This window comes from Sphaeramia orbicularis, chromosome 19 (genome assembly GCF_902148855.1).
Source record: "Sphaeramia orbicularis chromosome 19, fSphaOr1.1, whole genome shotgun sequence".
Classification (NCBI taxonomy): Eukaryota; Metazoa; Chordata; class Actinopteri; order Kurtiformes; family Apogonidae; genus Sphaeramia; species Sphaeramia orbicularis.
In genome coordinates, this window is record NC_043975.1 from 30,859,759 (window position 1) to 30,882,974 (window position 23,216).

The window sequence follows — 23,216 nt, forward strand, 5'->3', positions numbered from 1 at the left end:
AAATCTCCTTTGGTGTGACGAGTGCATTCAGCAAATCACACACTCTTTGACATTTGCTTTCCTGATTACTCATATGGGCAAAAGTTTGTGAAAAGGTATGGATAATAGTGTTAGGTATGATTATGACATCAATATATGTTTGGTTTCAAAACAATTGACGTAGTGCCTGCTGAGAAAAAACAACTAAATGTTCATTGTAAATTTTGCTTCCCCACCCTGTATATTATATTATATATCTGTATTTAGATGGGACAGTGCACGTTAATGAACAAATTTATACATTCCATTTCAGTATAAACATGTAAATATGCTGGAGTTAGCATCAGTGCTATCTTTCATCCGCAGTCCCCACTTAATAAATAAATAACTGTGATCCGTGCGATCTGTGTGTTGGAGTAAATCAGTCTATTCTGTGAAATAGCCATTCAGTTCTGTTGTAAGTAGTCTTAAAAAGGTCTGAAATGTAACTTGTAGAACCCTGTATAATAATGGTTTAGGTTTATGCAGCGCTTTTTTATTTTGCGATTACATCGGATCCATTATTCAGTCACTCTGATGGAAGCACCGGCCCCTCCGATCACCACCAAACACTCACGCATTCATAGGAGTACTACTGGAGGCAAGGTGGGTGGAGCGTCCTGCCAACCAATGACACAACGGCACGGCTAGGACGGAGCGGGATTCAAACTACAGCTGCAACCGATTAATCGACTAGGTGCTTGAAGTCAATGCAAAAAGTCCCGATTCGATTAATCGACTCGAATTGATTGAAGGGAGATATTCCATTGCAGTTTTCCTGAATTGAAGCTTCTTTGTGCGTCACAATAAGCGTCCGTGTGAAACACAACAGTGGAACCAACGTTTAACAGCAGAGAAATGAAGGAAACAAAGCTTTGATTCAGGAGAATTGTGGTTGAATGAGTTTTTTGGATCACTTTGAGTCGATTAATCGGTTGCAGCTCTAATTCGAACTACCAACCGTTATGGGATGACCCGCTCTACCTCCTGAGCCACAGCCGCCCTTACCTTAAAGTAGTAAAGGAAGTGCAGTGTGTGTTTTTACTTTTCAATACTAACACTTATTGACCAGTTTATGTGTAGAACTAGTTTTGGATTGAATCCACCGAACACCTTTAGGAATGTACGGACCACATGAACCATTTAGATCAGGGGTCTCAAACATGCGGCCCGGGGACCAAATGCGGCCCACCAAAGGTTCCATTGTGGCCCGTGGGATGAATTTGAATTCCACAGTCAAGGCTGTCAAAGTCATTTTAGTTCAGGTTCCACATACAGACCAATGTGATCTCAAGTAAAATAATAACATAATAACCTACAAAAAATATTGACTACATATTTTCTTCTCGGTTTGATGTGGAAAAAAATATTACATGAGGCCTATAAACTGCAAATTTTTGTCTGTTTTAGTGCAAAAAAATAACATTAAATTATGAAAATATTTACATTTACACACTATCCCTTAACAATAAAATGTGAATAACCTGAACAAATATGAACAACCTGAAATATCTAAAGAAAGTTAAGTCCAATTTTAAGCATTTTCTGCCTGTTACTCAGTGTTTAGTGTCTTTGTAGATCCGATCCATAATGCACATGTAGAAATGATAAGTTGAAGCACAATATTGTTAAAATCGCACTTATTTTTCTTAAGAAATTTCAGTTTTTTTCAGGTTATTCACATCTTTTTTGTTTGGATAGTTTATAAGTCAGTATTTTCATAATATTATATATAATATAATAATTTAATTGGTTTTTTTGCACTAAAATACAGACAAAAATTTGGAGTTGTCATTATTTATTGGTTATTATGCTATTATTTTATTGGTCTGGCCCACTGGAGATCAAATCGGGCTGAATGTGGCCCCTGAAAGAAAATGAGTTTGAGACCCCCGATTTAGATATTATTACTATTGTTTTAATGGCACTCAGTTGAGGAAAAAAGGGAAGGAAAAGAGGAAAAGGATATGTCTTCGCCCAAGGATGTAGAAATGGAACAATATTCACAGATGAAAACTTACAGGATAAAAAAAACACTATAAATCTTATCATTATAGTGCAATAACTAGTATTTTCCGAACTAAGCATTTTAGTTGTTCTAGTTCAGCTAAAAGGAGACCATTGATTGGTGAGGTTGGTTAAGTTATTGAATATTTCGTAGTATTTCTTGCTCTTTCCAGATGACCTGTGCAGACTCATTTCATAGCTGGATGCACATAGAGACCATGACGTCCAGCCTGGAGGACGGCATGGTTGATTAAAAGTAGCTTGTTTTATACCTTCAGACAGTTGAAAGAGACTTGATTTAAGTGTAGCTGTTTTTTTAATACTAGAAACTTATGTGAATATCCTTCCATTTACCGACATCTGACATTGATTGGAGACATTTACATTGCATTTCCTAATAAATGAGATGCAATATCATAATTGACTGTCCAGTAAATAAATTCAATATCTTTATATCCTCCTGAGATCCAGGAAAGTACAAGTTTGGGCTTTTTTTTTTTTTTTTTTTTTACATTAAATAATTGCCTTTATTGGAAACAGCATGATGCAACAGTTTTTTCAGATGCATTTTTAAAATTTGTATGGAATGTCCTTTGTAGTGGACATCGTTTTGTTTCTTGTTTTGTTTTTTTCAATAAAGCTGTGAAATTCTTGTCCCGTCCGTACACAGGGCATAAATGCGTTGCTGGGTCTCAGGAGGATATGGCTCTTTTTCATCAGCTAGAACAGGGGTGTCAAACTCATTTTAGTTCAGGGGCCACATACGGCCTAATATGATCTAAAGTGGGCCGGACCAGTCAAATAATATAAATAACAGGATAAAAACTTATAAATAATGTAAACTCCAAAGTATTCTCTGTTTTTGAGTTTAAAAAAAAAAAAAAAAAAAAAAAAGTCAAATTCCGTAATGAAAATGTTTACATCTACGAACTGTACTCAGACATAACATGAACAAATATGAACAACCTGAAAATTCTAAAGAAAAATTCATGCAGTTTTAACAATATTCTGCTTCACTTTATCATTTCCACACGTAAATTAGAACTTACAGATCACAGTGGATCTACAAATGCACCAAACATTTAATAACAGGTAGAATATTATTAAAATTCCACATACTTCTCTTAAGACATTTCAGGTTGTTCATATTTGTTCTGGTTGTTCACATTTTTTTGTAAAAGGGCTAGTCTAAATGTAAATATTTTTGTGTATTTGACTTTGTTTTACACTAAAACAAAGAGGAAAATGTGTGTTTTTTCATTATTTATAGGTTATTATAATAGTATTTTACTGGTCTGACCCACTTTAGGTTGAATTGACCTAAAATGATTTTTACATCCTTGATTGTTAATATATTCAGTATAATTTTTGCATTTCGCACATTCATCCCACGGGCCGGATTGGACCCTTCGGCGGGCCAGTTTTGGCCCCCAGGCCGCATGTTTGACACCTTTGAACTAGAATAATCTTGTCCTGACATAACCTCGTAGTAGCAGTTGTAGGCGCGTTCCATTAAGGAGATCCTCAGATGTTAACGTACAGACTTTGAAGTGCCTTAATCCCCAGACTATGGAACAGTCAGACGAGGTTGAATGGCTGATGGTGTTCGCCCTGTGTCAGCCTTAAAATAGGTCAGTGACTCGGCATCTTAATATGCAGGTTTCAGCATTAAGCCGCGGGAGAGATGTAATGACGCTCTGAAGAGGCAAAGTCATCATAATGTGACAAAACTACAGATGAGGCAGGACCATAGACAGTCAGAGCAGACACTCCACTATGAAAAGCTCACGTACGCTAGTTAGCATGCAGCCCAGTATGACCCCTTTGTAGTGGACTTCACTCCTTTCACATGATTTATTCACATTATTCCATCCAGATCTAACATTTACTTCCCATTGAAAGTTGCAGTGCTGTATATCATCTCACTTCATGTATGGATGTGATGATTAGGGATGTAACGATATGAAAATTTCACATCACGGTTATTGTGACCAAAATTATCACGGTTATCATTATTATCACGGTATTGTTGAAACTGTGCTCCAAATGTTCAAAAAGTACCTATACACACACTGAAATAATTTAACCAAGTTGTATTTTGGGGAAAAAAAAAAAAAACACCAAAAAAGCCAAATAAAATAACTGGCACAATGTACCTTCTGTTGGCAGAAACATTCAAATATTAACCCTTAGTGGTCTGAGCCTATTTTGGCCATTTTTTCAGTACTTTTGGTTTTGCCTTTGTATACTATATATAGGGGTGTGCATTGGCAAGAATCTGGCAATATGATGTAATATATCACGATATATCATGATACTGTTAAAAAGGCAATTTTTTGTTTGTTCCTTTTTTTAAGTGATTATTTCCTTGAAGACTTGAATTATACCAGAAATATACACAAATACTAAACACATTTTTATTTGATCACAACAGGATCTAATGCTACATCACAAAATTTTCCTGTGTTAAAACTTAAATTAGCGTCTTTGAGTACTTAGAAAAGCGCTATATAAAACTGATGTATTATTATTATTATTAAATTCTGTTTTACAGACATTACAGTTTAAGATCCTGTTCAAATGTTCATATTCTATTTGTTCAGAACTAACATCAGAACAGTATTTTTGTGCAATCCCAATAAAGGAACATTATTTAATAAAAGAGTGTTAAATAATAATAAATATAATATTAACAAAAAATAAAAACAAAAAACAAAAATGAACCTCCACAATATCTGCATTTGAATAAATACCTAAAAACATAGATACCGTACTTTTTAATATTGATACAGTATTGTGAAATGAAATATCGCGATATATTGCAGAACCAATATTTTTTTACACCCATAACTATATAAAGAAATGTTTACTATGCTCATGTTTGGTATCTTTTTTTTCAGCACAACTTCATCTAGATCATCTGTCTATTAATTTTTTCCACTTGAACCTACTATATCAACATAAAAGGCCAAAAAAACACCAAAAAATATAAAATCCGATTTGAAAAATGGAAACAATTTATTGCATAAATAACACACAGATGCTTAACGGACCTTTTCAAAGACTTTAAAAGTGAATATTGGTTCCAAATATTAGGTATATACAAATAAAATCGTAATAAATTAAAACTATACTCAAATATTTGACATAAAAGCAGATCTTTTACATAGGTGTTTTCTCCGGAAAGGTGCGGTAATCAAACACGGTTATCATGATAATAACTAGAATTTAAACAGTAATACTAACAGTTGGCAATTTTACCGCGGTTTATCGTTTTAGCGATAATCGTTACATCCCTAGTGATACAATATCAGTCTAATGTGTGGGGTATTAACAGTAAATCCTGTTGTGTGTGCAGGGTATCGGTCTGCAGCTGCAGGTCTGAAGGCATGGGTGGTGGAGGGCAGGGTGGGGGCAGGAAGGTTCATCCAGGCCTCGTCTTCATCGTCATCATCCAGGGGGCAGCTCCATCCCCCAGACCACATCTCCACCTCCACTCTGACCCCAGCAGCCTGGAAGCTTCACCTCCTCAGGAACTGGAAGATCCACAAATAAAATCCAGAGAGAGAGAGAGAGAGAGAGACTGGCACCGACGAACTTGGAAACAGGAGGATTGTCCTTTACAAGAAGAGTCCAGGTGTGTCGCTGAGCGGAACGGGTCCGACTGCCTCGTTTTACCCCGAGAGACAGATACGATTAGACCCACGCTCCGTTTTTTGGTTTGGGTGATGGGACGTTCACCTGTTTGGGCCTTAAGTGAAGGAGGTTCTGGAGTTTGACCCTGTCAGATTTGGATCGGCTCCAGCGGTCGATGAACTACAAGTGGGTTAGCAAAAATGTACCGTACCCCCCCCCCCCCCCCCCAACACTTTCTTGAGTCACACTAGACGGGCACAGAGGCAGAGTTCTGTGCCAGATGTGTGTTGTATCTCCAGGAATGTAAACCTGTCAGATACTGTCAGTGGAGGGGTTTGGATTAGTTTAATGTAGACATTTACATCAGCTGATCTGCATCCAACGGCTGCACTTGACTGTCGGATGGATTTCATTTAATTTTGTCCAATGAGTTTCAGGAGGATTTTGTACGGAAGAGGATTAAGACCACTGGAAAAAAAATTTAGGGTCCAATATATTATTATTATTATTATTATTATTATGAGAAAAAAGTCAAATCCGGGTTTAAAGTCAGAATTCTGAGAAAAAAGTCAAACTTTTTTCTCAGAATTCTGACTGTAAACTCGAAATTCGGACTTTTTTCTCTTAATTCTGACTTAAACCCTTTCATGCATAGTGGTCACTACAGTGGACAGCTGTTCAAAGGTGTTCTCTTATATATTCATGGATTTTGTTGTTTTAGTTCCATAACACAGCTAACACAGTGGACGCTTACGCACCATCCCATACACTGACATTCATACCATTACTGTAACTTTGCTGTTCTTGATAAACCTGATCTGCACTAACATGTTTGAGTGTAAATCAATTGCTTATTATTGGTATTAGACTGTAATTAACTCTTTTTTTTTTTTAACAAAAAGGTTTTTTTTTTTGCATTTTATCTCCATGAAGTGACTAGTATTAGAGTATGTTAAAATGTGTAAAAACATCAGATTAGCAGCATTAAAAATGTTTTTATTTCATAGTTTTCACACAATATATCAGTAAATATATGTTTCTCTGCTTCAGAAATTTCCAGCTGAGTGGACATTTTTGGAACTCCATTTAAAATAGGTTCAGAAGAAAATTTTCAATCGTTTTTTTTTTTTTTTTTTTTTCATGCTTAAAGAGAAATAAAAACACTCAGGAAAACAAAAAATCTTGATTAAGGTTCTCATAATTCATGCATGAAAGGGTTAAACTCACCATTCTTTTTTTCTCAGAATTCTGACTAAACTTGAAATTCTGACTTTTTTTCTCATAATTATAGCAAAATAAATATATATTGGACCTTTATTCTTTTTTTTTTTCTTTCCAGTGGCCGTAATCCTCTTCTGTAATTGTCTCCTGCATTGCAGACGGAGGCAGATCTTTGAGACTCATGGACGGTTGGAGGGCAGAGGGTGAAGCAGTATTGGCTCTTTGAGCTGAGGGCATTGTGACGGAGGCGGACAAGCTGGCTTGTTTGGGTCTTTTCTTACTGTTCATTTCACAGTACTGTAAGAGCACAGATGGGCACTGATCCCAAAAACAGGCGACCTTTTCCACACATGCTGTAATCTGACAACGCTGTAGGGTTACTGACCGGTTGGTTACCTTCATCTCTGCCCTAAACGTGACACAAACGGCAGCGTACGGCCGTGCAGATGCGCATGGTGAACTTATATTTCGCCTTAAAATGTTGCGACATTGCCTTTAACTTGGGATTCTTTGTACCTGTATCTGTGAGGAGGATCTGGGGCAGGTATTTTAGTGCTGTTCTTACTGTTAAATAATTAGGCCCCGTCCAGACGAAGACGGTTTGGATTGTGTCCGCGAAAGTTTTGTATGGGATAGGCCAGGGGTGTCAAACTCATTTCAGTTCAGGGGCCACATTCAGCCTAATAGGATCTAAAGTGGACTGGACCAGTAAAATAATAGAAATAATAGGTTAACAACTTATAAATAATGTCAACACCAAAGTTTTCTCTGTTTTTGAGTGAAAAAAGTAAAATTCCGTATTGAAAATGTTTACATCTACAAACTGTACAAGAACGTAAAATGAATGGGAACCTGAAAATTCTGAAGAAAAATAAGTGCAATTTTAAGAATATTATACTTTAGTTTATCATTTATTCATGTGCGTCACAACTTACAGATCACAGTGGATTTACAAATACACAAAATATTTAGTAACAGGCAGAATATTGGTACAATTCTGCATATGTCTCTGAAGACATTTCATATTGTTCATATTTGTTCAGGTTATTTACATTTTTCGTAAAAGGATAGTCTGTAAATATAAACATTTTTGTGTAACTTTACTTTTTTTTTTTTTACACTAAAAGAAAAAAAGACAAATTAGCATTTTTCATTATTTACAGGTTGTTGTGATTGTATTTTACTGGTCTGACCCACTTCAGATTGAATTGACTGAAAATGGTTTTCACATCCTTGATTGTTAATATATTCAGTATAATTTTTGCATTACACAAATTCATCCAAGGGGCCGGATTAGACCCTTCGGTGGGCTGGTTTTGGCCCCGGGCCACATGTTTGACACCTGTGGGATGGGCCTTCTGTCCACACGAAACCGGTGTTTTCAGTCACTGAAACTGCAACTTCACTGGTTTTGTGTGTTCGTCTGTCCGACCAAACCACAACTTTTCGAAAACGATGATGTCATAGCCCCACCTCTCGAACCTTTCACCCTTGAAGCAAGACGTCACTTCACGACAACACTGGTGGTCTACAGAACAGTGCTCGTGCTACAACAGCTCAAAATCTTCAGCTACTCTTCCATTACAATGAGCAACAAACCACCACAGCTGACAGTATTCACTACACGCTCTTGGCTCTACTGCGGACAGGAGCAACCAGGAGGAAATACTGGATTACAACCAAGTCAGCTTTATGCGCATGTTCCACATCGTCTTCTCCATTTTTTGCGAGAGCGTCACAACGCCACCTACAGGCCTGGCATCAGTACTACATCGTTGTCAGTGGTTTTATGTGGACGCAGATATTTCCTGAAACGACTCCGTGTTTCCGAGCACTTTTTTGAAAACAACAAAGAAAAAGATCAGATAGGAAAAGCTGTGGTTTGGTGTGGACGTGGCCTCAGTAGCTCTGAAATCTGAAACAGACGAGGAGGAAACTCTTCAAACCCTGCTCCAGCCTTTGGTCTGAATTCAGGCCTCGGTTGTGTGGGCTAAAAAAAAAAAAAAAAAAACAAACATAAGGAGTCAAAAGCATTTCTGTCACTTTTCAACTGAATGGAACAACTGCAGCACTAAGATCTTCCTTAAAGGTTTTCCTTAAACCAGCGTTTTGCACACATTTTCCTTTTGCTGTTATCTTTAGTATGTTGTCGTCAGTTTAATGACTTCATTTTAATGAGGGGCAGAACTAGTTTCTTTCATCTTTAACATGTTTTTTTTTTTTAGACTTTTTTTTGCTGCCAAATGATCTGTGAGGAAAGCACAAAACTGATGTGAAGTCTGACACCCACACAAGTGTTGGGTTTGGTTTTTTTCTTCTTAAAGACTCATTTCTGTGGCATTTCACTTTTAGTCTGTTGGCCTCAGAGTTTATAGAACTGATTTTCATTGATACGTATTGAAGACCAGAGGCTTTTATATCAGTTTAATACTAATTTCAGTTTTACTTAAGAAGTTAGAGAAATGATATATTTTGGGGCCATTTGTTTTCTTTTTTCTTTTTATTTCTTCTAGTCATGTGTTGTGAACATGCTCGACTGTTATTGGCCCCAATTTAACAACAACAAAACATTGAGTTGTTAAACTGAAACGGTGCCAGTGCTGGATTACTTTTTTTTTTTTTTTTTTTTTTTTTTTTTGTAGTTTTCCAGAATTTAAGTTTCGTTGGCAAACTATGAACTTTTTTTTAACTCACAGATGCTACACACCACATAATGATTTGCTTTTGTCATTTATTTTTCTCTATTTTCTTTGAATTGTAGTGCAATAGTGAACTTTAATCACTTCAGCCGTTTAGTTGCTCATCGTTCACCAATGATTTTAAACTCCTGGCCTCGAGCTCTTTTTATATTAATGATTGTCTCTTTTTTTTTTTTTTTTTTGTTCCCTCAGTGTAGGCAGCAGGATGATCCTTTAGCCTAATGGGTATGAAGGTAAATTAGATTGTGATTCCAGAAAGCACAGCTCTGTCAATGATAATCAGGCTCATACTGTAGGTAGCAGTCCCTCTAATCCTTTTATCCATTTAGGACCCTGTTATTAGAAATGAAACACAGACAAATGCCGTTATGCAAAACACAGTAGCCTTTTTCACTTTCCTTTCTGTAAACTGGTGATTACCTAGAGCAGGGGTGTCAAACTCATTTTAGTTCAGGGGCCACGTTCAGCCTAATATGATCTAAAGTGGACCGGACCAGTCAAATAATATAAATAATAGGATAAGAACGTAAAAATAATGTCAACACCAAAGTTTTCTCTGTTTTTGAGTGAAAAAAGCAAAATGTTTACATCTATAAACTGTACTTGAACATAACATGAACAAATATGAACCTGAAAATTCTTCAGAAAAATAAGTGCATTTTTAACAATATTACGCTTCAGTTTATTATTTATACATGTGCATCCCAACTTACAGATCACAGTGGATCTACAAATACAGGGTGGGGAAGCGAAATTTATACTATTTTGAGGCAGGGATTGAAAGACAGTGTATGACCAATTAGTTTATTGAAAGTCATGACAATTTATTTGCCACAAGAAAATTGACATTATAGAAAATGTTTTTATTCTATGTGTCCTCCTTCTTTCTCAATAACTGCCTTCACACACTTCCTGAAACTTGCGCAAGTGTTCCTCAAATATTCGGGTGACAACTTCTCCCATTCTTCTTTAATAGTATCTTCCAGACTTTCTCGTAATAGTTTTGCTCATAGTCATTCTCTTCTTTCCATTATAAACAGTCTTTATGGACACTCCAACTATTTTTGAAATCTCCTTTGGTGTGACGAGTGCATTCAGCAAATCACACACTCTTTGACGTTTGCTTTCCTGATTACTCATATGGGCAAAAGTTTGTGAAAAGGTATGGATAATAGTGTTAGGTATGATTATGACATCAATATATGTTTGGTTTCAAAACAATTGACGTAGTGCCTGCTGAGAAAAAACAACTAAATGTTCATTGTAAATTTTGCTTCCCCACCCTGTACACAAAATATTTAGTAACAAGCAGAATATTGGTACAATTCCGCATACATCTCTTAAGACATTTCATATTTGTTCAGGTTATTCACATTTTTTATAAAAGTATAGTCTGTAAATGTAAACATTTTTGTGTAATTTAACTTTTTTTTTTTTTTTTACACTAAAACAAAGACAAAAATTAGGTTAGGATTGTATTTTACTGGTCTGACCCACTTCAGATTGAATTGACCTAAAATGAGTTTCACATCCTTGGATTGTTAACATCATTATAATATTTGCATTTCACACATTCATCCCAGGGGCCGGATTAGACCCTTTGGTGGGCCAGTTTTGGCCCCCGGGCCGCATGTTTGACACCTGTGAGCTAGAGCTGTAATAGAAGGTAAAAGCAGCACCAGTGAACCCACTGTAAACACAAAGGGACTTTTTCCATCAAAGTGCTTATCGAGGCAGAGCTGTGTTTGTCGTTTTCCTCCTTTTTTTTTTTTTTTCTTTCTCGCCTGTAGACCTCACTTCTGAATGTAACGTTTCCTAATGTGTCAAACATGAGACAAATGTGCGGTTTATGTTATTTATTTCAATGTGAAGCCCTGGTTGGCAGTTATCTGTTTGTGTATACTTTCTTGTAAGTAGTTTTAAGTTTGTTTTTATTTATTTCATCATGTGAGAATGTCGACTCTCAGCTGCCCTAACTTTACTATTTAGATTTGTAAAGAAATATTTTACTTTCTGTGTAAAATATTCCGTATGGTATTCATATTTCTGGCATGTTATTCTTTGGCGCACAGCAGCGTTTTGTAATGCCTTGTATTTCGTGAGTTTTCAGAAATGCACATCTGTTCTGTCATTTTTGGAGAAGATTTGGGTGTATTCATTATATCCTCTGAATACGAGTATGTGTTTGCTGACTGCGGGCTATGTTTCACCCTTGGCGCTCCAGTATTTCCATAAAATGTGCAGTATACCCTTTAACATCCACTATCTGTGCTATGATGTGGCTGTCCAGTGAACGTTTGTCTATTTACTTGAATTTGTAATGGATGATAATTGGATTTGTCATATACAAAGATCACAATAAAAATATTTAACTATGTTACATATCAATGCGTTTTCAGTGTGAGTTAATATCCTGCATGTACTTCTTTCGTCAAATACACATTTGTGGTTTTCTGGATGGTTTGGAAATTGCATGTTTTGTATTTTAAGTATATTGTTTGATTTGTTGTAAAATGACAACTTTATTTGGTACACCTTTTACTAGCAAGCTGTGCCTAATAAAGTGGCCCGTGGGTGTATGTGACGCTGTAGCCCAGGGGTCTCAAACATGCGGTCCAGGGGCCAAATGCGGCCCGCCAAAGGTTCCAATCTGGCCCGTGGGATGAATTTGGAAAGTCAAAAGTTCCACAGTCTTGAATTGAATTAAGGGAAAAAAATGTTGAATTAAGCCAAAAAAATGTTGAATTAAGCCAAAAAAAATCTTGAATTAAGCCAAAAAAAAAAAAAAATTTTTGAATTAAGACAAAAAAATAGTTGAATTAAGACAAAAAAAATCTTGAATTAAGACAAAAAAAATCTTGAATTAAGCCAAAAAAATCTTGAATTAAGCAAAAAAAAGTTGAATTAAGCCAAAAAAATCTTGAATTAAGCCAAAAAAAATCTTGAATTAAGCCACAAAAAAAAAATCTTGAATTAAGCCAAAACAAATCTTGAATTAAGCAAAAAAAAAAAAAAATCTTCAATTAAGACAAAAAAATCTTGAATTAAGCCAAAAAAAAATCTTGAATTAAGCCAAAAAAAATCTTGAATTAAGCCAAAAAAATCTTAAATTTAGCAAAAAATGTTGAATTCTGCAAAAAATCTTGAATTAACTTCAAATTTTGTCTGTTTTAGTGCAGAAAATAACAAATTATGAAAATATTTACATTTGCAAACTATCCTGTAACAATAAAATGTGAATAACCTGAACAAATATCAACAACCTGAAATGTCTAAAGAAAATTGAGCCCAATTTGAACAGTTTTCTGCCTGTTCCTCAGTGTTTAGTGTTTTTGTAGATCTGATCCTTAATGCACATGTAGAAATGACACGTTGAGGCAGAATATTGTTGAAATTAAGAAAATTAAGAAATGTCAGTTTTTTCAGGTTATTCACATCTTTTTTGTTTGGATAGTTTATAAAAGTAAGTATTTTCAGAATTTAATGTTTTTTTTTCTTTACTCTTAAACAAAGACAAATTATTTATAAGTTATTATTTTACTGGTTCGGCCCACTTCAGATCTAATCAGGCTGAATGTGACCCCTGAAGGAAAATGAGTTTGAGACCCCTGCTGTAGCCCATCTGCTCCAGGGTTTGATGTGTGTTGAGTTCAGGGATGCTCTTACACAGACTTACCTCTTAACCAGGGGTTATTTGAGTTACTGCTGCCTTTCTGTTGGTTTGAACCAGTGTGAATACGGAATATTTCCTCTTTGTCACATCAGGGTTTTTACACCAAACCATTATCAGCAGTTCTTGAAATGGTCAAAAAAAAAAAAAAAAAAAAAATATAAAAAAAGAAATGGTTAAACCAGCCTGTCTGGCACCAAAAACCACGGCCATGTCCACTCATTCATTCAGATTCTGAAGGACTTAATCCTCAGAGAGGGTCACGGGTCACGCCCATCCCGGGGGTGGGTGGGTGGGGGGGTGGTATACCCCTGTATGTTCAACCACGAAAGTAGCCGGTGAGTGTATACAGTCACAGAAAAAAATTATTAGACCATCCCTTGTTTTCTTCAAATTCTTGTTCATTTTAATGCCTGGTACAACTAAAAGTACATTTGTTTGGACAAATATAATAATAACAACAAAAATAGCTCATAAGAGTTTAATTTCAGAGCTGATATCTATCCATTTTCCATGTTTTCTTGATAATAACCAAAATCACTTCAGTTCTTACATCAATAGCTATGGCATTGTACTGACAAAAACAGTGCTTCAAAAATCTAAATCTTACCAAGTGTATTTTTCTCATTTCTGGTCAAAATATCTTATCACACTTAAAATAAGACATAATCGCCCAAAGAGTAACTTTTCAGTGAGACAGAAGAACTTATTTTTAGACAACAGATCTGGAAAATCTTATTTCAACAAATCTTACCAAGATAATGTTCACTTGTTCCACTGGCACATTTTTTTTTGCTTGAATTAAGCAAAAAAAAAAAAAAATGTAATTAAGCAAAAAAAATCTGCCAATGGAACAAGTGAAAATTATCTTGGTAAGGTTTCTTCAAATAAGATTTTCCAGATCTATTAGCTAAAAATAAGTTCTTATATCTCACAGATAATTTTCATTTGTTCCATTGGCAGATTTTTTTTTGCGTAATTAAATTTTTTTTTGCTTAATTCAAGCAAAAAAAAAAAAAATGTGCCAGTGGAACAAGTGAAAATTCTCTTGGTAAGATTTGTTGAAATAAGATTTTCCAGGTCTGTTGTCTAAAAATAAGTTCTTATATCTCACTGAAAAGTTACTCTTTAGTTGATTATGTTTTATTTTAAGTGTGATGAAATATTTTGAGTAGAAATGAGAAAAATACACTTGGTAAGATTTAGATCTTTGCAGTATATGTTTTCTTTTCTGTTTGTTTTAGTCACATGATACTTACATTTACATTTATGCATTTGGCAGACACTTTTTTCCAAAGCGACTTAAATTTTCAAATTCTGAAGTACTTGATTGCATATCCATTGTTTTTGACGACTTTTAGTGGTCTAATAATTTTTTCCATGACTGTATGACCTGCAGTAACAAAACGTCTTAACTAGTGTCAAATTCTTAGACATTCTTATGATCGTACTTGTGCAAAAACGTACATTTAGTTTGCAGCTACATAATCATCTCATCTCCCATCAAATTTTTGGCGCCTGTGTCAAAGGTTAATGAGCCAAACTGGGTCTTCTTTCTCGTCCAGTGAAGCTCAGCGGGCTCAGGAGTCGGTGACATAATCAGCTCATTTAACCGAATCGATACGACGGCTTAGACGTGCCCTCGCAGACGCTTCAAAAATATTACTCTCCGGTACAGTCGGCTAATTCTGGATAATAAGGAGCGCTCTGTTTCTGATATTACTACTGGTGTGGCACCCTCTGTTGAGTTCCTTAATGCAAATTTATGCAGTCATCAAATTAAATGTGAGAGTTTTAAAACCTGATAATTCTGCGGCTTAATGGTCTGGCTTCTTTACACTCATAATAAAACAATTCACAGTAATGTGATTCACAATTAAAAAGTTCTCCCTCCTTCATCATGATGAACTTTGACGAGGGAGAAGGATCTATGTTTGCCGTTAAAGTGGGGATCCGGCGGAATGAGGAAATTAAAAGTAAACTCATTCTGTACAATTAGATCGCACTCCACCTCTATGATGTGGAAATAATTTCTTTTTCCGCTTTCGTGTCTGATGCATTTATATTAACGCATGGAATGAAAGGCTCGTAAAACTCCCATCGAGCCTCTACTTCAATGACAGCCGCACCATGTGACCTTTAAAAAGTGACAAATCTCCTCATCCTCGCGCGTCGTGGCGACATTACACTCAAGTACCAAAATTAGAAGAGCTCCACGTTTCAATGGATGAAGAGTCTTTTATTTGGATAAAGTTTGCCAAGCAACTTGACAAAGATAAAAAGGCAAGTTTGAACAATACAAGACTTTATGTGTCAATGCAGAGTCAGGCAAATTCAGTACGAGTTGCACCAGTAGTGTAATACTGAGTGAAAAAAGTGCGGTTCCATACAGAGACACCAGTCGTTTAAAGGGCCATAAAAAGTTCACAGACTTTTCCTCAAGTTTGCTTCGTTAACTCTTAACAAAGTAGAAATATAAGAAGTCCTTTTACTCTGGGTACAGATTTCCAAAGATGTTGCAGCTTTAAGTTCATTTGGGCTTAAGGGATGCTCTCATTGGAATAAAAAAACAGACATTTTAATTGTGCAAAAAGACTAAAATGAAAAAAAAAAAAAAAAAAAAAAGCCAATTGATTTTCAAGTATACTGACAGTCAATAGAAACTTTGAGGTAGAAATGTCTGCGTATTTGGTAACACTTTACTTGAAGGTCTAGTTTATAAAGCACTAAGCGCACATTCATAAGACATTATAATGCATTATAAAAGTCATTACAACAGTTTATGATCATGTACGACAACTTATACCAAGGTTAATAAAGTATTATAAGTGTAGGCATAATGTATTATAAATTCAGCTTTCATGTTTTACACATCCATACCAAAGTGACAGTGTAAGAAGTTACAGGAGGACTTTAAGAGCTTTTAGTAAAGTGACAGTTGTAGCAATTAGCAGTTGTATGATATTATAACACAAGTATGATGTATGAGCTGTACCTGCTGGTTCTAAGTAAAGTGTAAGTCAAAAATTATACATCCAAGTGTTCTTAACTCTTTATTTTGCAAAAACAGAGCATTAAAAGAACACAGACAGTAAACAGAAGTGTTACATGTTGCTTTATCCATAAATAAAAAATAATGTGGCAGCTCTAAATCTTTGTTAATTCAAACACATACTTTTTTTGTTTTTTTTTAATAAAAATTAAATCCCTAAAATAGATGGGTATAGAGACCAGTGACAAAACCTAATAAAAGCTCCCCACCTAAAAAACTACATTCCTTCACACTGCTTCTGTGCCAGAATCCAAATCACACAACATTTATCTGATAACTTTAAACTTAAAACCAAGCATCTGAGGAACTAAACAATGCACTTTCAAGGACAAACCATAAGCTTAATTTACATTTAATGTGCAATGGTTAATTGTTATGATGCTTATAATGTGTTCTGTAACCCAGGACTTGAGATTCGTCCTACAAACACTGTTGTCACTTTGGTATGGATGTAGAAAACATTATGAAAGCTGAATTTATAATACGTTATGCCTACACTTATAATACTTTATTAACCTTGGTGTAAGTTGTTGTACATGATCATAGACTGTTGTAATGACTTTTATAATGCATTATAATGTCTTATGAATGTGTGCTTAATGCTTCATAAACTAGACCTTCAAATAAAGTGTTACCACATATTTGTACTTGTAGGGGGGTTGTAATTATTCATTGTGGATTTATTGATGACTTAGTGCTCGGGTAGTTGAGCTAATGATGAGCTGTCATGTTGTTACGGTTCATTGCACATGGGTTGGTCTCTTTGCAAAAGTGGACCTAATACACATTGAGCAATACTCAGTGGGTATCTGCACAATCTGAGGACTGGTTTTGAAGGCCTATACAGGTGCAGCTCAAAAAATTAGAAAATCATGAAAAAGTTCAATATTTTTCGTTACTCATTTCAGAAAGTGAAACCCATATATTATATGACTCATTAGAAATAGTGTGAAATATTTCAAGCCTTATTTCTGGAAATTTTGATGATTATGGCTTACAGATAATGTAAACCCAAAATTCTGTGTCTCAGAAAATTAGAATATTGCATAAAATCAATTAAAAAAGGATATTTTAAACAGAAATATCAGGCTTCTGAAAAGTATGTTCATTTCTATGTACTCCTGACTTGGTTGGTTCTACTTTTACATGAATTACTGCATCAGTGTGTCGTGTCATGGAGGTGATCTGCCTGTGGTACTGCTCAGGTGGAATGGAAGCCCAGGTTGGTTTGATAGTGTCCTTTGACAGACTTTTCAGAAGACTGATATTTCTGTTTAAATTATCCTTTTTCAACTGATTTTATGCAATATTCTAATTTTCTGAGACACAGAATTTGGAGTTTACATTATCTGTAAGCCATAAACATCAACATTTCAAGAAATAAGGCTTGAAATATTTCACTCCATGTCTAATGAGTCGTATAATATATGGGTTTCACTTTCTGAAATGAGTGACGAAAAAATATTGAACTTTTTCATGATATTCTAATTTTTTGAGCTGCACCTATATAAAGGCCCAAAAAAGGCCACCATTGTTAGTCCAGTGAACGGCATCATGCCACGTCTATCACGTGAACAACGTCTCCGGGTGCTGGGTATGGTGGTGGCTGGTTTGAGCTCCAGTGGTATAGCCAGGCGTATGTATGGGTTGTTCCCAACCCACAATCAGAAACCTGGTTGAACACCACAACACCACAGGCTCTGCTGACGATAGACCGCGTCCACGGAGAGAGAGAGTGACAACTCCTGACCAGGACCGCTACTGTTGTGACTTTGTGTTTGGCAGGTGCCATTTTCTTTTGCTAACCCTCCGGTATCCCGTCCAGAAAGGCCCTTACTAAGCACCAAGTGTGCCTTTTTCGCACACTTGTGGAATTATGTCAAAAAAATTTTTATACAGTTTGTTTTTAATTCTTTTACACTTTTTTTCTATTTCATCAACTTGAGCCGTAAATAAAAATACCAAATACTTCATAACTGTCACATTTTTAACCCTTTAAATGCCGTGTTTGTAATGTAAACAAACTATTTTTTTGGGATGGAAAAAAACAAAACAAAAAAAAATTTTCAATCTACTACATAAAAAGTGGATCACATATTATTTGATTTTTTCATCCTGGCATATGTCAATGATTAACTCCAACATTGGTTAATTTGCATCATTATTTTTGGTGCTAGGTCAAATGTTCAAAAATACTAGCATCTGTCACCAAGTGTGCATAAAATGCACACCTATAAATCAAATTATTAAATATTATATGTTGATTTATTATTCTGCTCTAATTTGATTTTATTTTTGTAAATCCAGGTCAGCCCTAATCATACACATCAAATGGAAGAAATAGTGCGTTTTAGGCACATTTGGCAGACAGATGCTAGTCTGGTAATTTTCTTTTGTTTACAATGTGCACATTTTAGTTGGTGGCCAGAATTTTAAAGGTCATGCAAAAATGAACAACTTTTGAATTCTAACCTTATTTAAATTGTGAAAAATAATATGAAGTTTTTTAAAATGAAGTGCAAAGTGTGCCTAAAAGGCACACCCAGATACCAGAGGGTTAAGTTTTTTGTTTTGAAATTATTCTTGAAACTTTAGATTTTTGTTTGTGTATGCCAATATCCTAAACAAATGATTCATATAAAAAAAAATCCAGTTTAGAGTTTCAAAATAAAAATTATGTCGAAAAATATGGTCTCAAAGTTTTCATTGACTGTGAGTGTATAATTTTGCTGAAAAGTCAAATTGGAACCAAAATCCATTCATCCATGGAATAAGTCGGGAATAGCAGACTATGCTAATTCGCCTTTTAGCTGAATACCACTCGGACCATTAGATTTCTCTGAAACGGGGCGGTCGCATCACCTTTAGCTTCACCACTAACGAACAGAAAAGATGTCTGAACACCGAAATGATCTTGGCAATAAGGACTGAGCACAGTGGAGTCTGAGCAGTCAGAGTTTGGTCATGGGAATGTGAAGGCTGTTCCACGGGCCCATCCATAATTCCTCCTCGTCCGACTGCGTTCTGTCGCTCGGACACTCCGGCGGCTCCCTCATAACGAGGCCGCCGTCGTCGTCGGTGTTACTGTCGTCCACTCGCGACTCTTTCTCTCCGTCTTTCAGCTCGTCTCTCTCCGTCGTGGCGCTCTGTCGCAGCTCCGAGTCACCCTGCGCCGCTTTGAGCAGGTTGGACTTGGACGCCGCGCTCTCGGGGCCCGTGTTGCTGGTGCTTGTGGAACCTAAAGAAACGCTGGAGTGGCGAGTGTTGAACACATTCAGTGTTTTATTGTTGTCAGTGTTGGAGAAGGAGGATGTGGCCGTCGCGGTGGTGGCCATTCCTGAGCTTTGGAAGGTGCGTAAGGTGTTGCACCCGCTGTCGGCCGCCGTTCTGGGGTTATTCAGGGGGAGTCGTTCCTCCAGCGTGGCGGCCATTTTGTCTAATTTCTTAAAGTGCTTGGCCAGTCGAGAGCTGAAGACGGGGGAGCTCAGTTTGAGGTTGTTGGTGGTGGTGGTGTGTGTGTTTGTGGGACCTGTTGTGGTTACGGATCGCCGGGTGCGGATGATGGAGCCGTTCTGGGCCACGTAGATGCTGCCGTTGACGTTGGCGTGGCTGTTGAGGGTGGTTGGGAGGCGGGTGCGTTGGATCTCAGGTATCGTCTCCTCGCCGGTGGAGCTGGTCTCGTACTCGCGGTCCAACACCAACTTGATTCTGCGCTTTCTGCCCTGCTGAAAAAAAAACAAAACACACAAAAACATGTCATTTAACCCAAAAGCATGAGCATTTAGTTTTAACCCTTTAAGCGCCAAAGTTGCAATATTACAACAAGCAACAAAACTGAAGGAAACGGAGAGCTTTTTGAAATTGTGATATCAAAATTGAATGTTATTTAAAAAAAAACAAAACACCTAAAGGGTTAACTCAGTGTTTTTCAACCTTGGGGTCGTCTGGAATTCAAATGGGGTCGCCTGAAATTTCTATTAATTGATTAAAAAAAAAAAAAAATTACTCATAAAAAATATTTGGTGAATTCAGAGAGACAATCCCAATCCATAACAGACATGACAAACTGTGAAGCTGAAACTGCAGCACTGTGGTTCTGTTTATCTGTCAAATGTTCATTGTGGTCAGTTTCAGATGCTGCAGCTCTTTCATAATTCATAGTTTGAGTTCTTGTTTGTTCAGTATTAATTGTCAGCCTTGTAAATCCAAGCTGGACTGACTGTACATATCCTGACCAAGGAAAATAAAATTCTCACTTTGTGCAGTAATCTACACCTGGCTTTTCTGCCTCCGTCCAGAATAATATACATTATATAGACTAAATGTTGTCTAAAATTAGCATGCATTTGCAACCTAGTATAGCAAACTATTACATGACCAAAAACAACTTAATTCTAGCAAAAAAAAAAAAAAAAAAAAAAGTCAATTTTTAATGTCTGGGGTCCCCAGAAATTTGTCATGTTGAAATGGGGTCATGAGTCAAAAAAGTTTGGGAACCACTGCTCTAAAGTACATGTTCCTTTCACCTTACATGTGTTTTTGTTGCATTTTATATATATACTACTTGGATTTTTTTTTGTTGTTGTTTTTTAGCCACAGTAAGGAACTAAATATGGCAACTCCACTAATCTTGATTTTCTATAGAATAAAAAAATGTTGAAAAATTTCACAAAAATAATAAAGTCTTAAGTCCTCCAATAACACACTATGGTTGAAATTTGGAATTTCAGAGTATTTCTATGCATGCATATAAAGGGTTAATTTACTTTTGCTTCCTCTTTGGTCTTATAAGGCCTGTGACAGCGCAGTTTCACCCACTTATTCTGCTTTGAATTTCTGAGATTGCATCAATTTGTAAAGACTGACAGGCCTTTAACCATATTTTCATATTTGCACTGAACCATATGTAAGGCCTCCAGCAGGGGAAAAAATAACTTTGGGGTCAATCCTTTGTTGTCAGCAACCTGGGCACAAGGATGATATCATATTTTTTGTCTTTAGTTAAATATGCATTAAAAAGTGTGGTGGAAAAATTTACTTTTTATATTTTATACTCTTTATATTTTATACTGTTAGTACATCTTCTTTTAATGCTGAGTCATTATTCATTATGTGTGATGTTTACCACTCTGTAACACCCCCAACCCAGGAACGGAGTTCTTGCCTTGAGTTAAAACCCAAACACCTAAATGTCTGAATGTGTAGATAGAGAATGGCGCCTGCACTCCAGATTGGATCCAAGCAAGGTTAGAGTGGAGAGGTCCTCATGACCTCTTCACGTAGCAGAGAAGGAGTAGTATGGGGTGGTACGATGTACGTAAGGAATGACATCATAGTTTGAGGGGGTTGGATTTGGTTCTATATAATCTTTAGTTTTCTCTTGTTTAATGAGACTTCACTTACAGAGTTTCTCTGTGACTGACTTCTCAATAAATGCATTTATTTATTTTAACTCTAACTTTCTCTCCGCCTCTTTGTGTGTGGGTTATCAGTTGAACATTTCCATAACAAAAGGTATGCACGTCATTGTATAAAAGGCGTGGAAATGATGCGTGCCAGGCTACGCTTGGTGGAGTGAGACGTCACGTTGTGGTGGAAGTGGGCCAGGACAGGTGATCCGATGGAACCCAAAACGGTGCATTTAACCCTTTTTTTGTTGGGATTAAACCTTTTTCCTCCATTCCATAAGGATTATGATCTTCCGAGGAGCACCTGAAGCCACCATGGACCAAAACTGCGATGGGGATGCGTGGGGCCATAAGTAGAGCCAGCAGCTACCCACTATGGCTTTGCATAAGACTGTTGGTGTGCATGGACCTGTGGGAACTCAGGGGGGAGGTGTTGTGGGGAGGGGTTAACTATTTATGTTCAGAGCATATAGAGATTGATTTTTTGACAAAGGTGTTGTGTTTCGTGGGATTTGGTTTAATTGTGGACGTGCACGAGTGCGGTGTGTGTGTGTGTGTGTGTGTGTGTGGGTCGGGGATTCACATGTTGGAATTAAAAGGCCAGAACAGAGCTGAATGGATTTTTTGTCTTTTTCTTATTTTTTCTCCTGCTGACGGCTAAATCCATCCGCGTCCTTAACTGCGTTGTAGCAGAGGCGCTTTAGAGATGTACAGGGGTTGGACAAAATAATGGAAACACCTTCACCTCAAGATGATAATGCCCTAATCCATACAGCTAGAATTGTTAAAGAATGGCATGAGGAACATTCTAATGAAGTTGAGCATCTCGTATGGCCGGCACAGTCCCCAGACCTCAACATTATTGAGCATTTATGGTCAGTTTTAGAGATTCAAGTAAGACGTCGATTTCCACCGCCATCGTCTCTAAAAGAGTTGGAGGGTATTCTAACTGAAGAATGGCTTAAAATTCCTTTGGAAACAATTCACAAGTTGTATGAATCAATACCTCGGAGAATTGAAGCTGTAATTGCCGCAAAAGGCGTACCTACACCATATTAAATTATATTTTGTTGATTTTTTAAGGTGTTTCCATTATTTTGTCCAACCCCTGTAAGTGAACCGTTACAAATTTATGCTGCAGCAAAGTACGACTTCAACCACTAGATGTCAGCAGATGTTTTGTTAGCTTCAATCTAATTTGCTTAAAAATAGTCAGGATTTTAACTTGTGATTATGTACTTTTTGAGCGCTTTTCACTGCAAAATCAGACACTCCCACTGCAAACGCACAGCACAGGAAAGACAGATCACACCAGTCAGGAAGTAAACTACAGTGCACTCATATTGCTATATGGGATATTTAATTTACAATAAAAGCTCTGGTTGAGTCCTTGCTGCTCGACTAAAACGCTGTAAACCTTAGACTCTTGCGTTTACTTGTGATGTTATTGCAGAACAAATACATTTACCGTTCCAAAGAGCCATGTCGGCCCAAAACTAATGACA

At 36.5% G+C, this 23,216-nt stretch overlaps 2 protein-coding genes across 3 annotated transcripts in view; one reads left to right on the forward strand and one right to left on the reverse strand.

Moving 5' to 3' along the window:
* Nucleotides 1-5,596, forward strand: part of plce1 (phospholipase C, epsilon 1) — a 120,500-nt gene extending 114,904 nt beyond the window's left edge. For both annotated transcript variants that reach the window (XM_030163130.1, XM_030163131.1), the window contains one exon: nt 5,384-5,596. The gene's annotated coding sequence lies outside the window, so the exon portion shown is untranslated. The remainder of the gene's footprint in view (nt 1-5,383) is intronic.
* Nucleotides 5,597-19,041: 13,445 nt separating this feature from the next.
* LOC115410209 (protocadherin-15-like) overlaps nt 19,042-23,216 on the reverse strand; it is a 409,909-nt gene continuing 405,734 nt past the window's right edge. Inside the window, exon 40 of the mRNA XM_030121717.1 lies at nt 19,042-20,028. Coding sequence (XP_029977577.1) covers nt 19,255-20,028 — 774 coding nt within the window. The 3' untranslated portion in view covers nt 19,042-19,254. The remainder of the gene's footprint in view (nt 20,029-23,216) is intronic.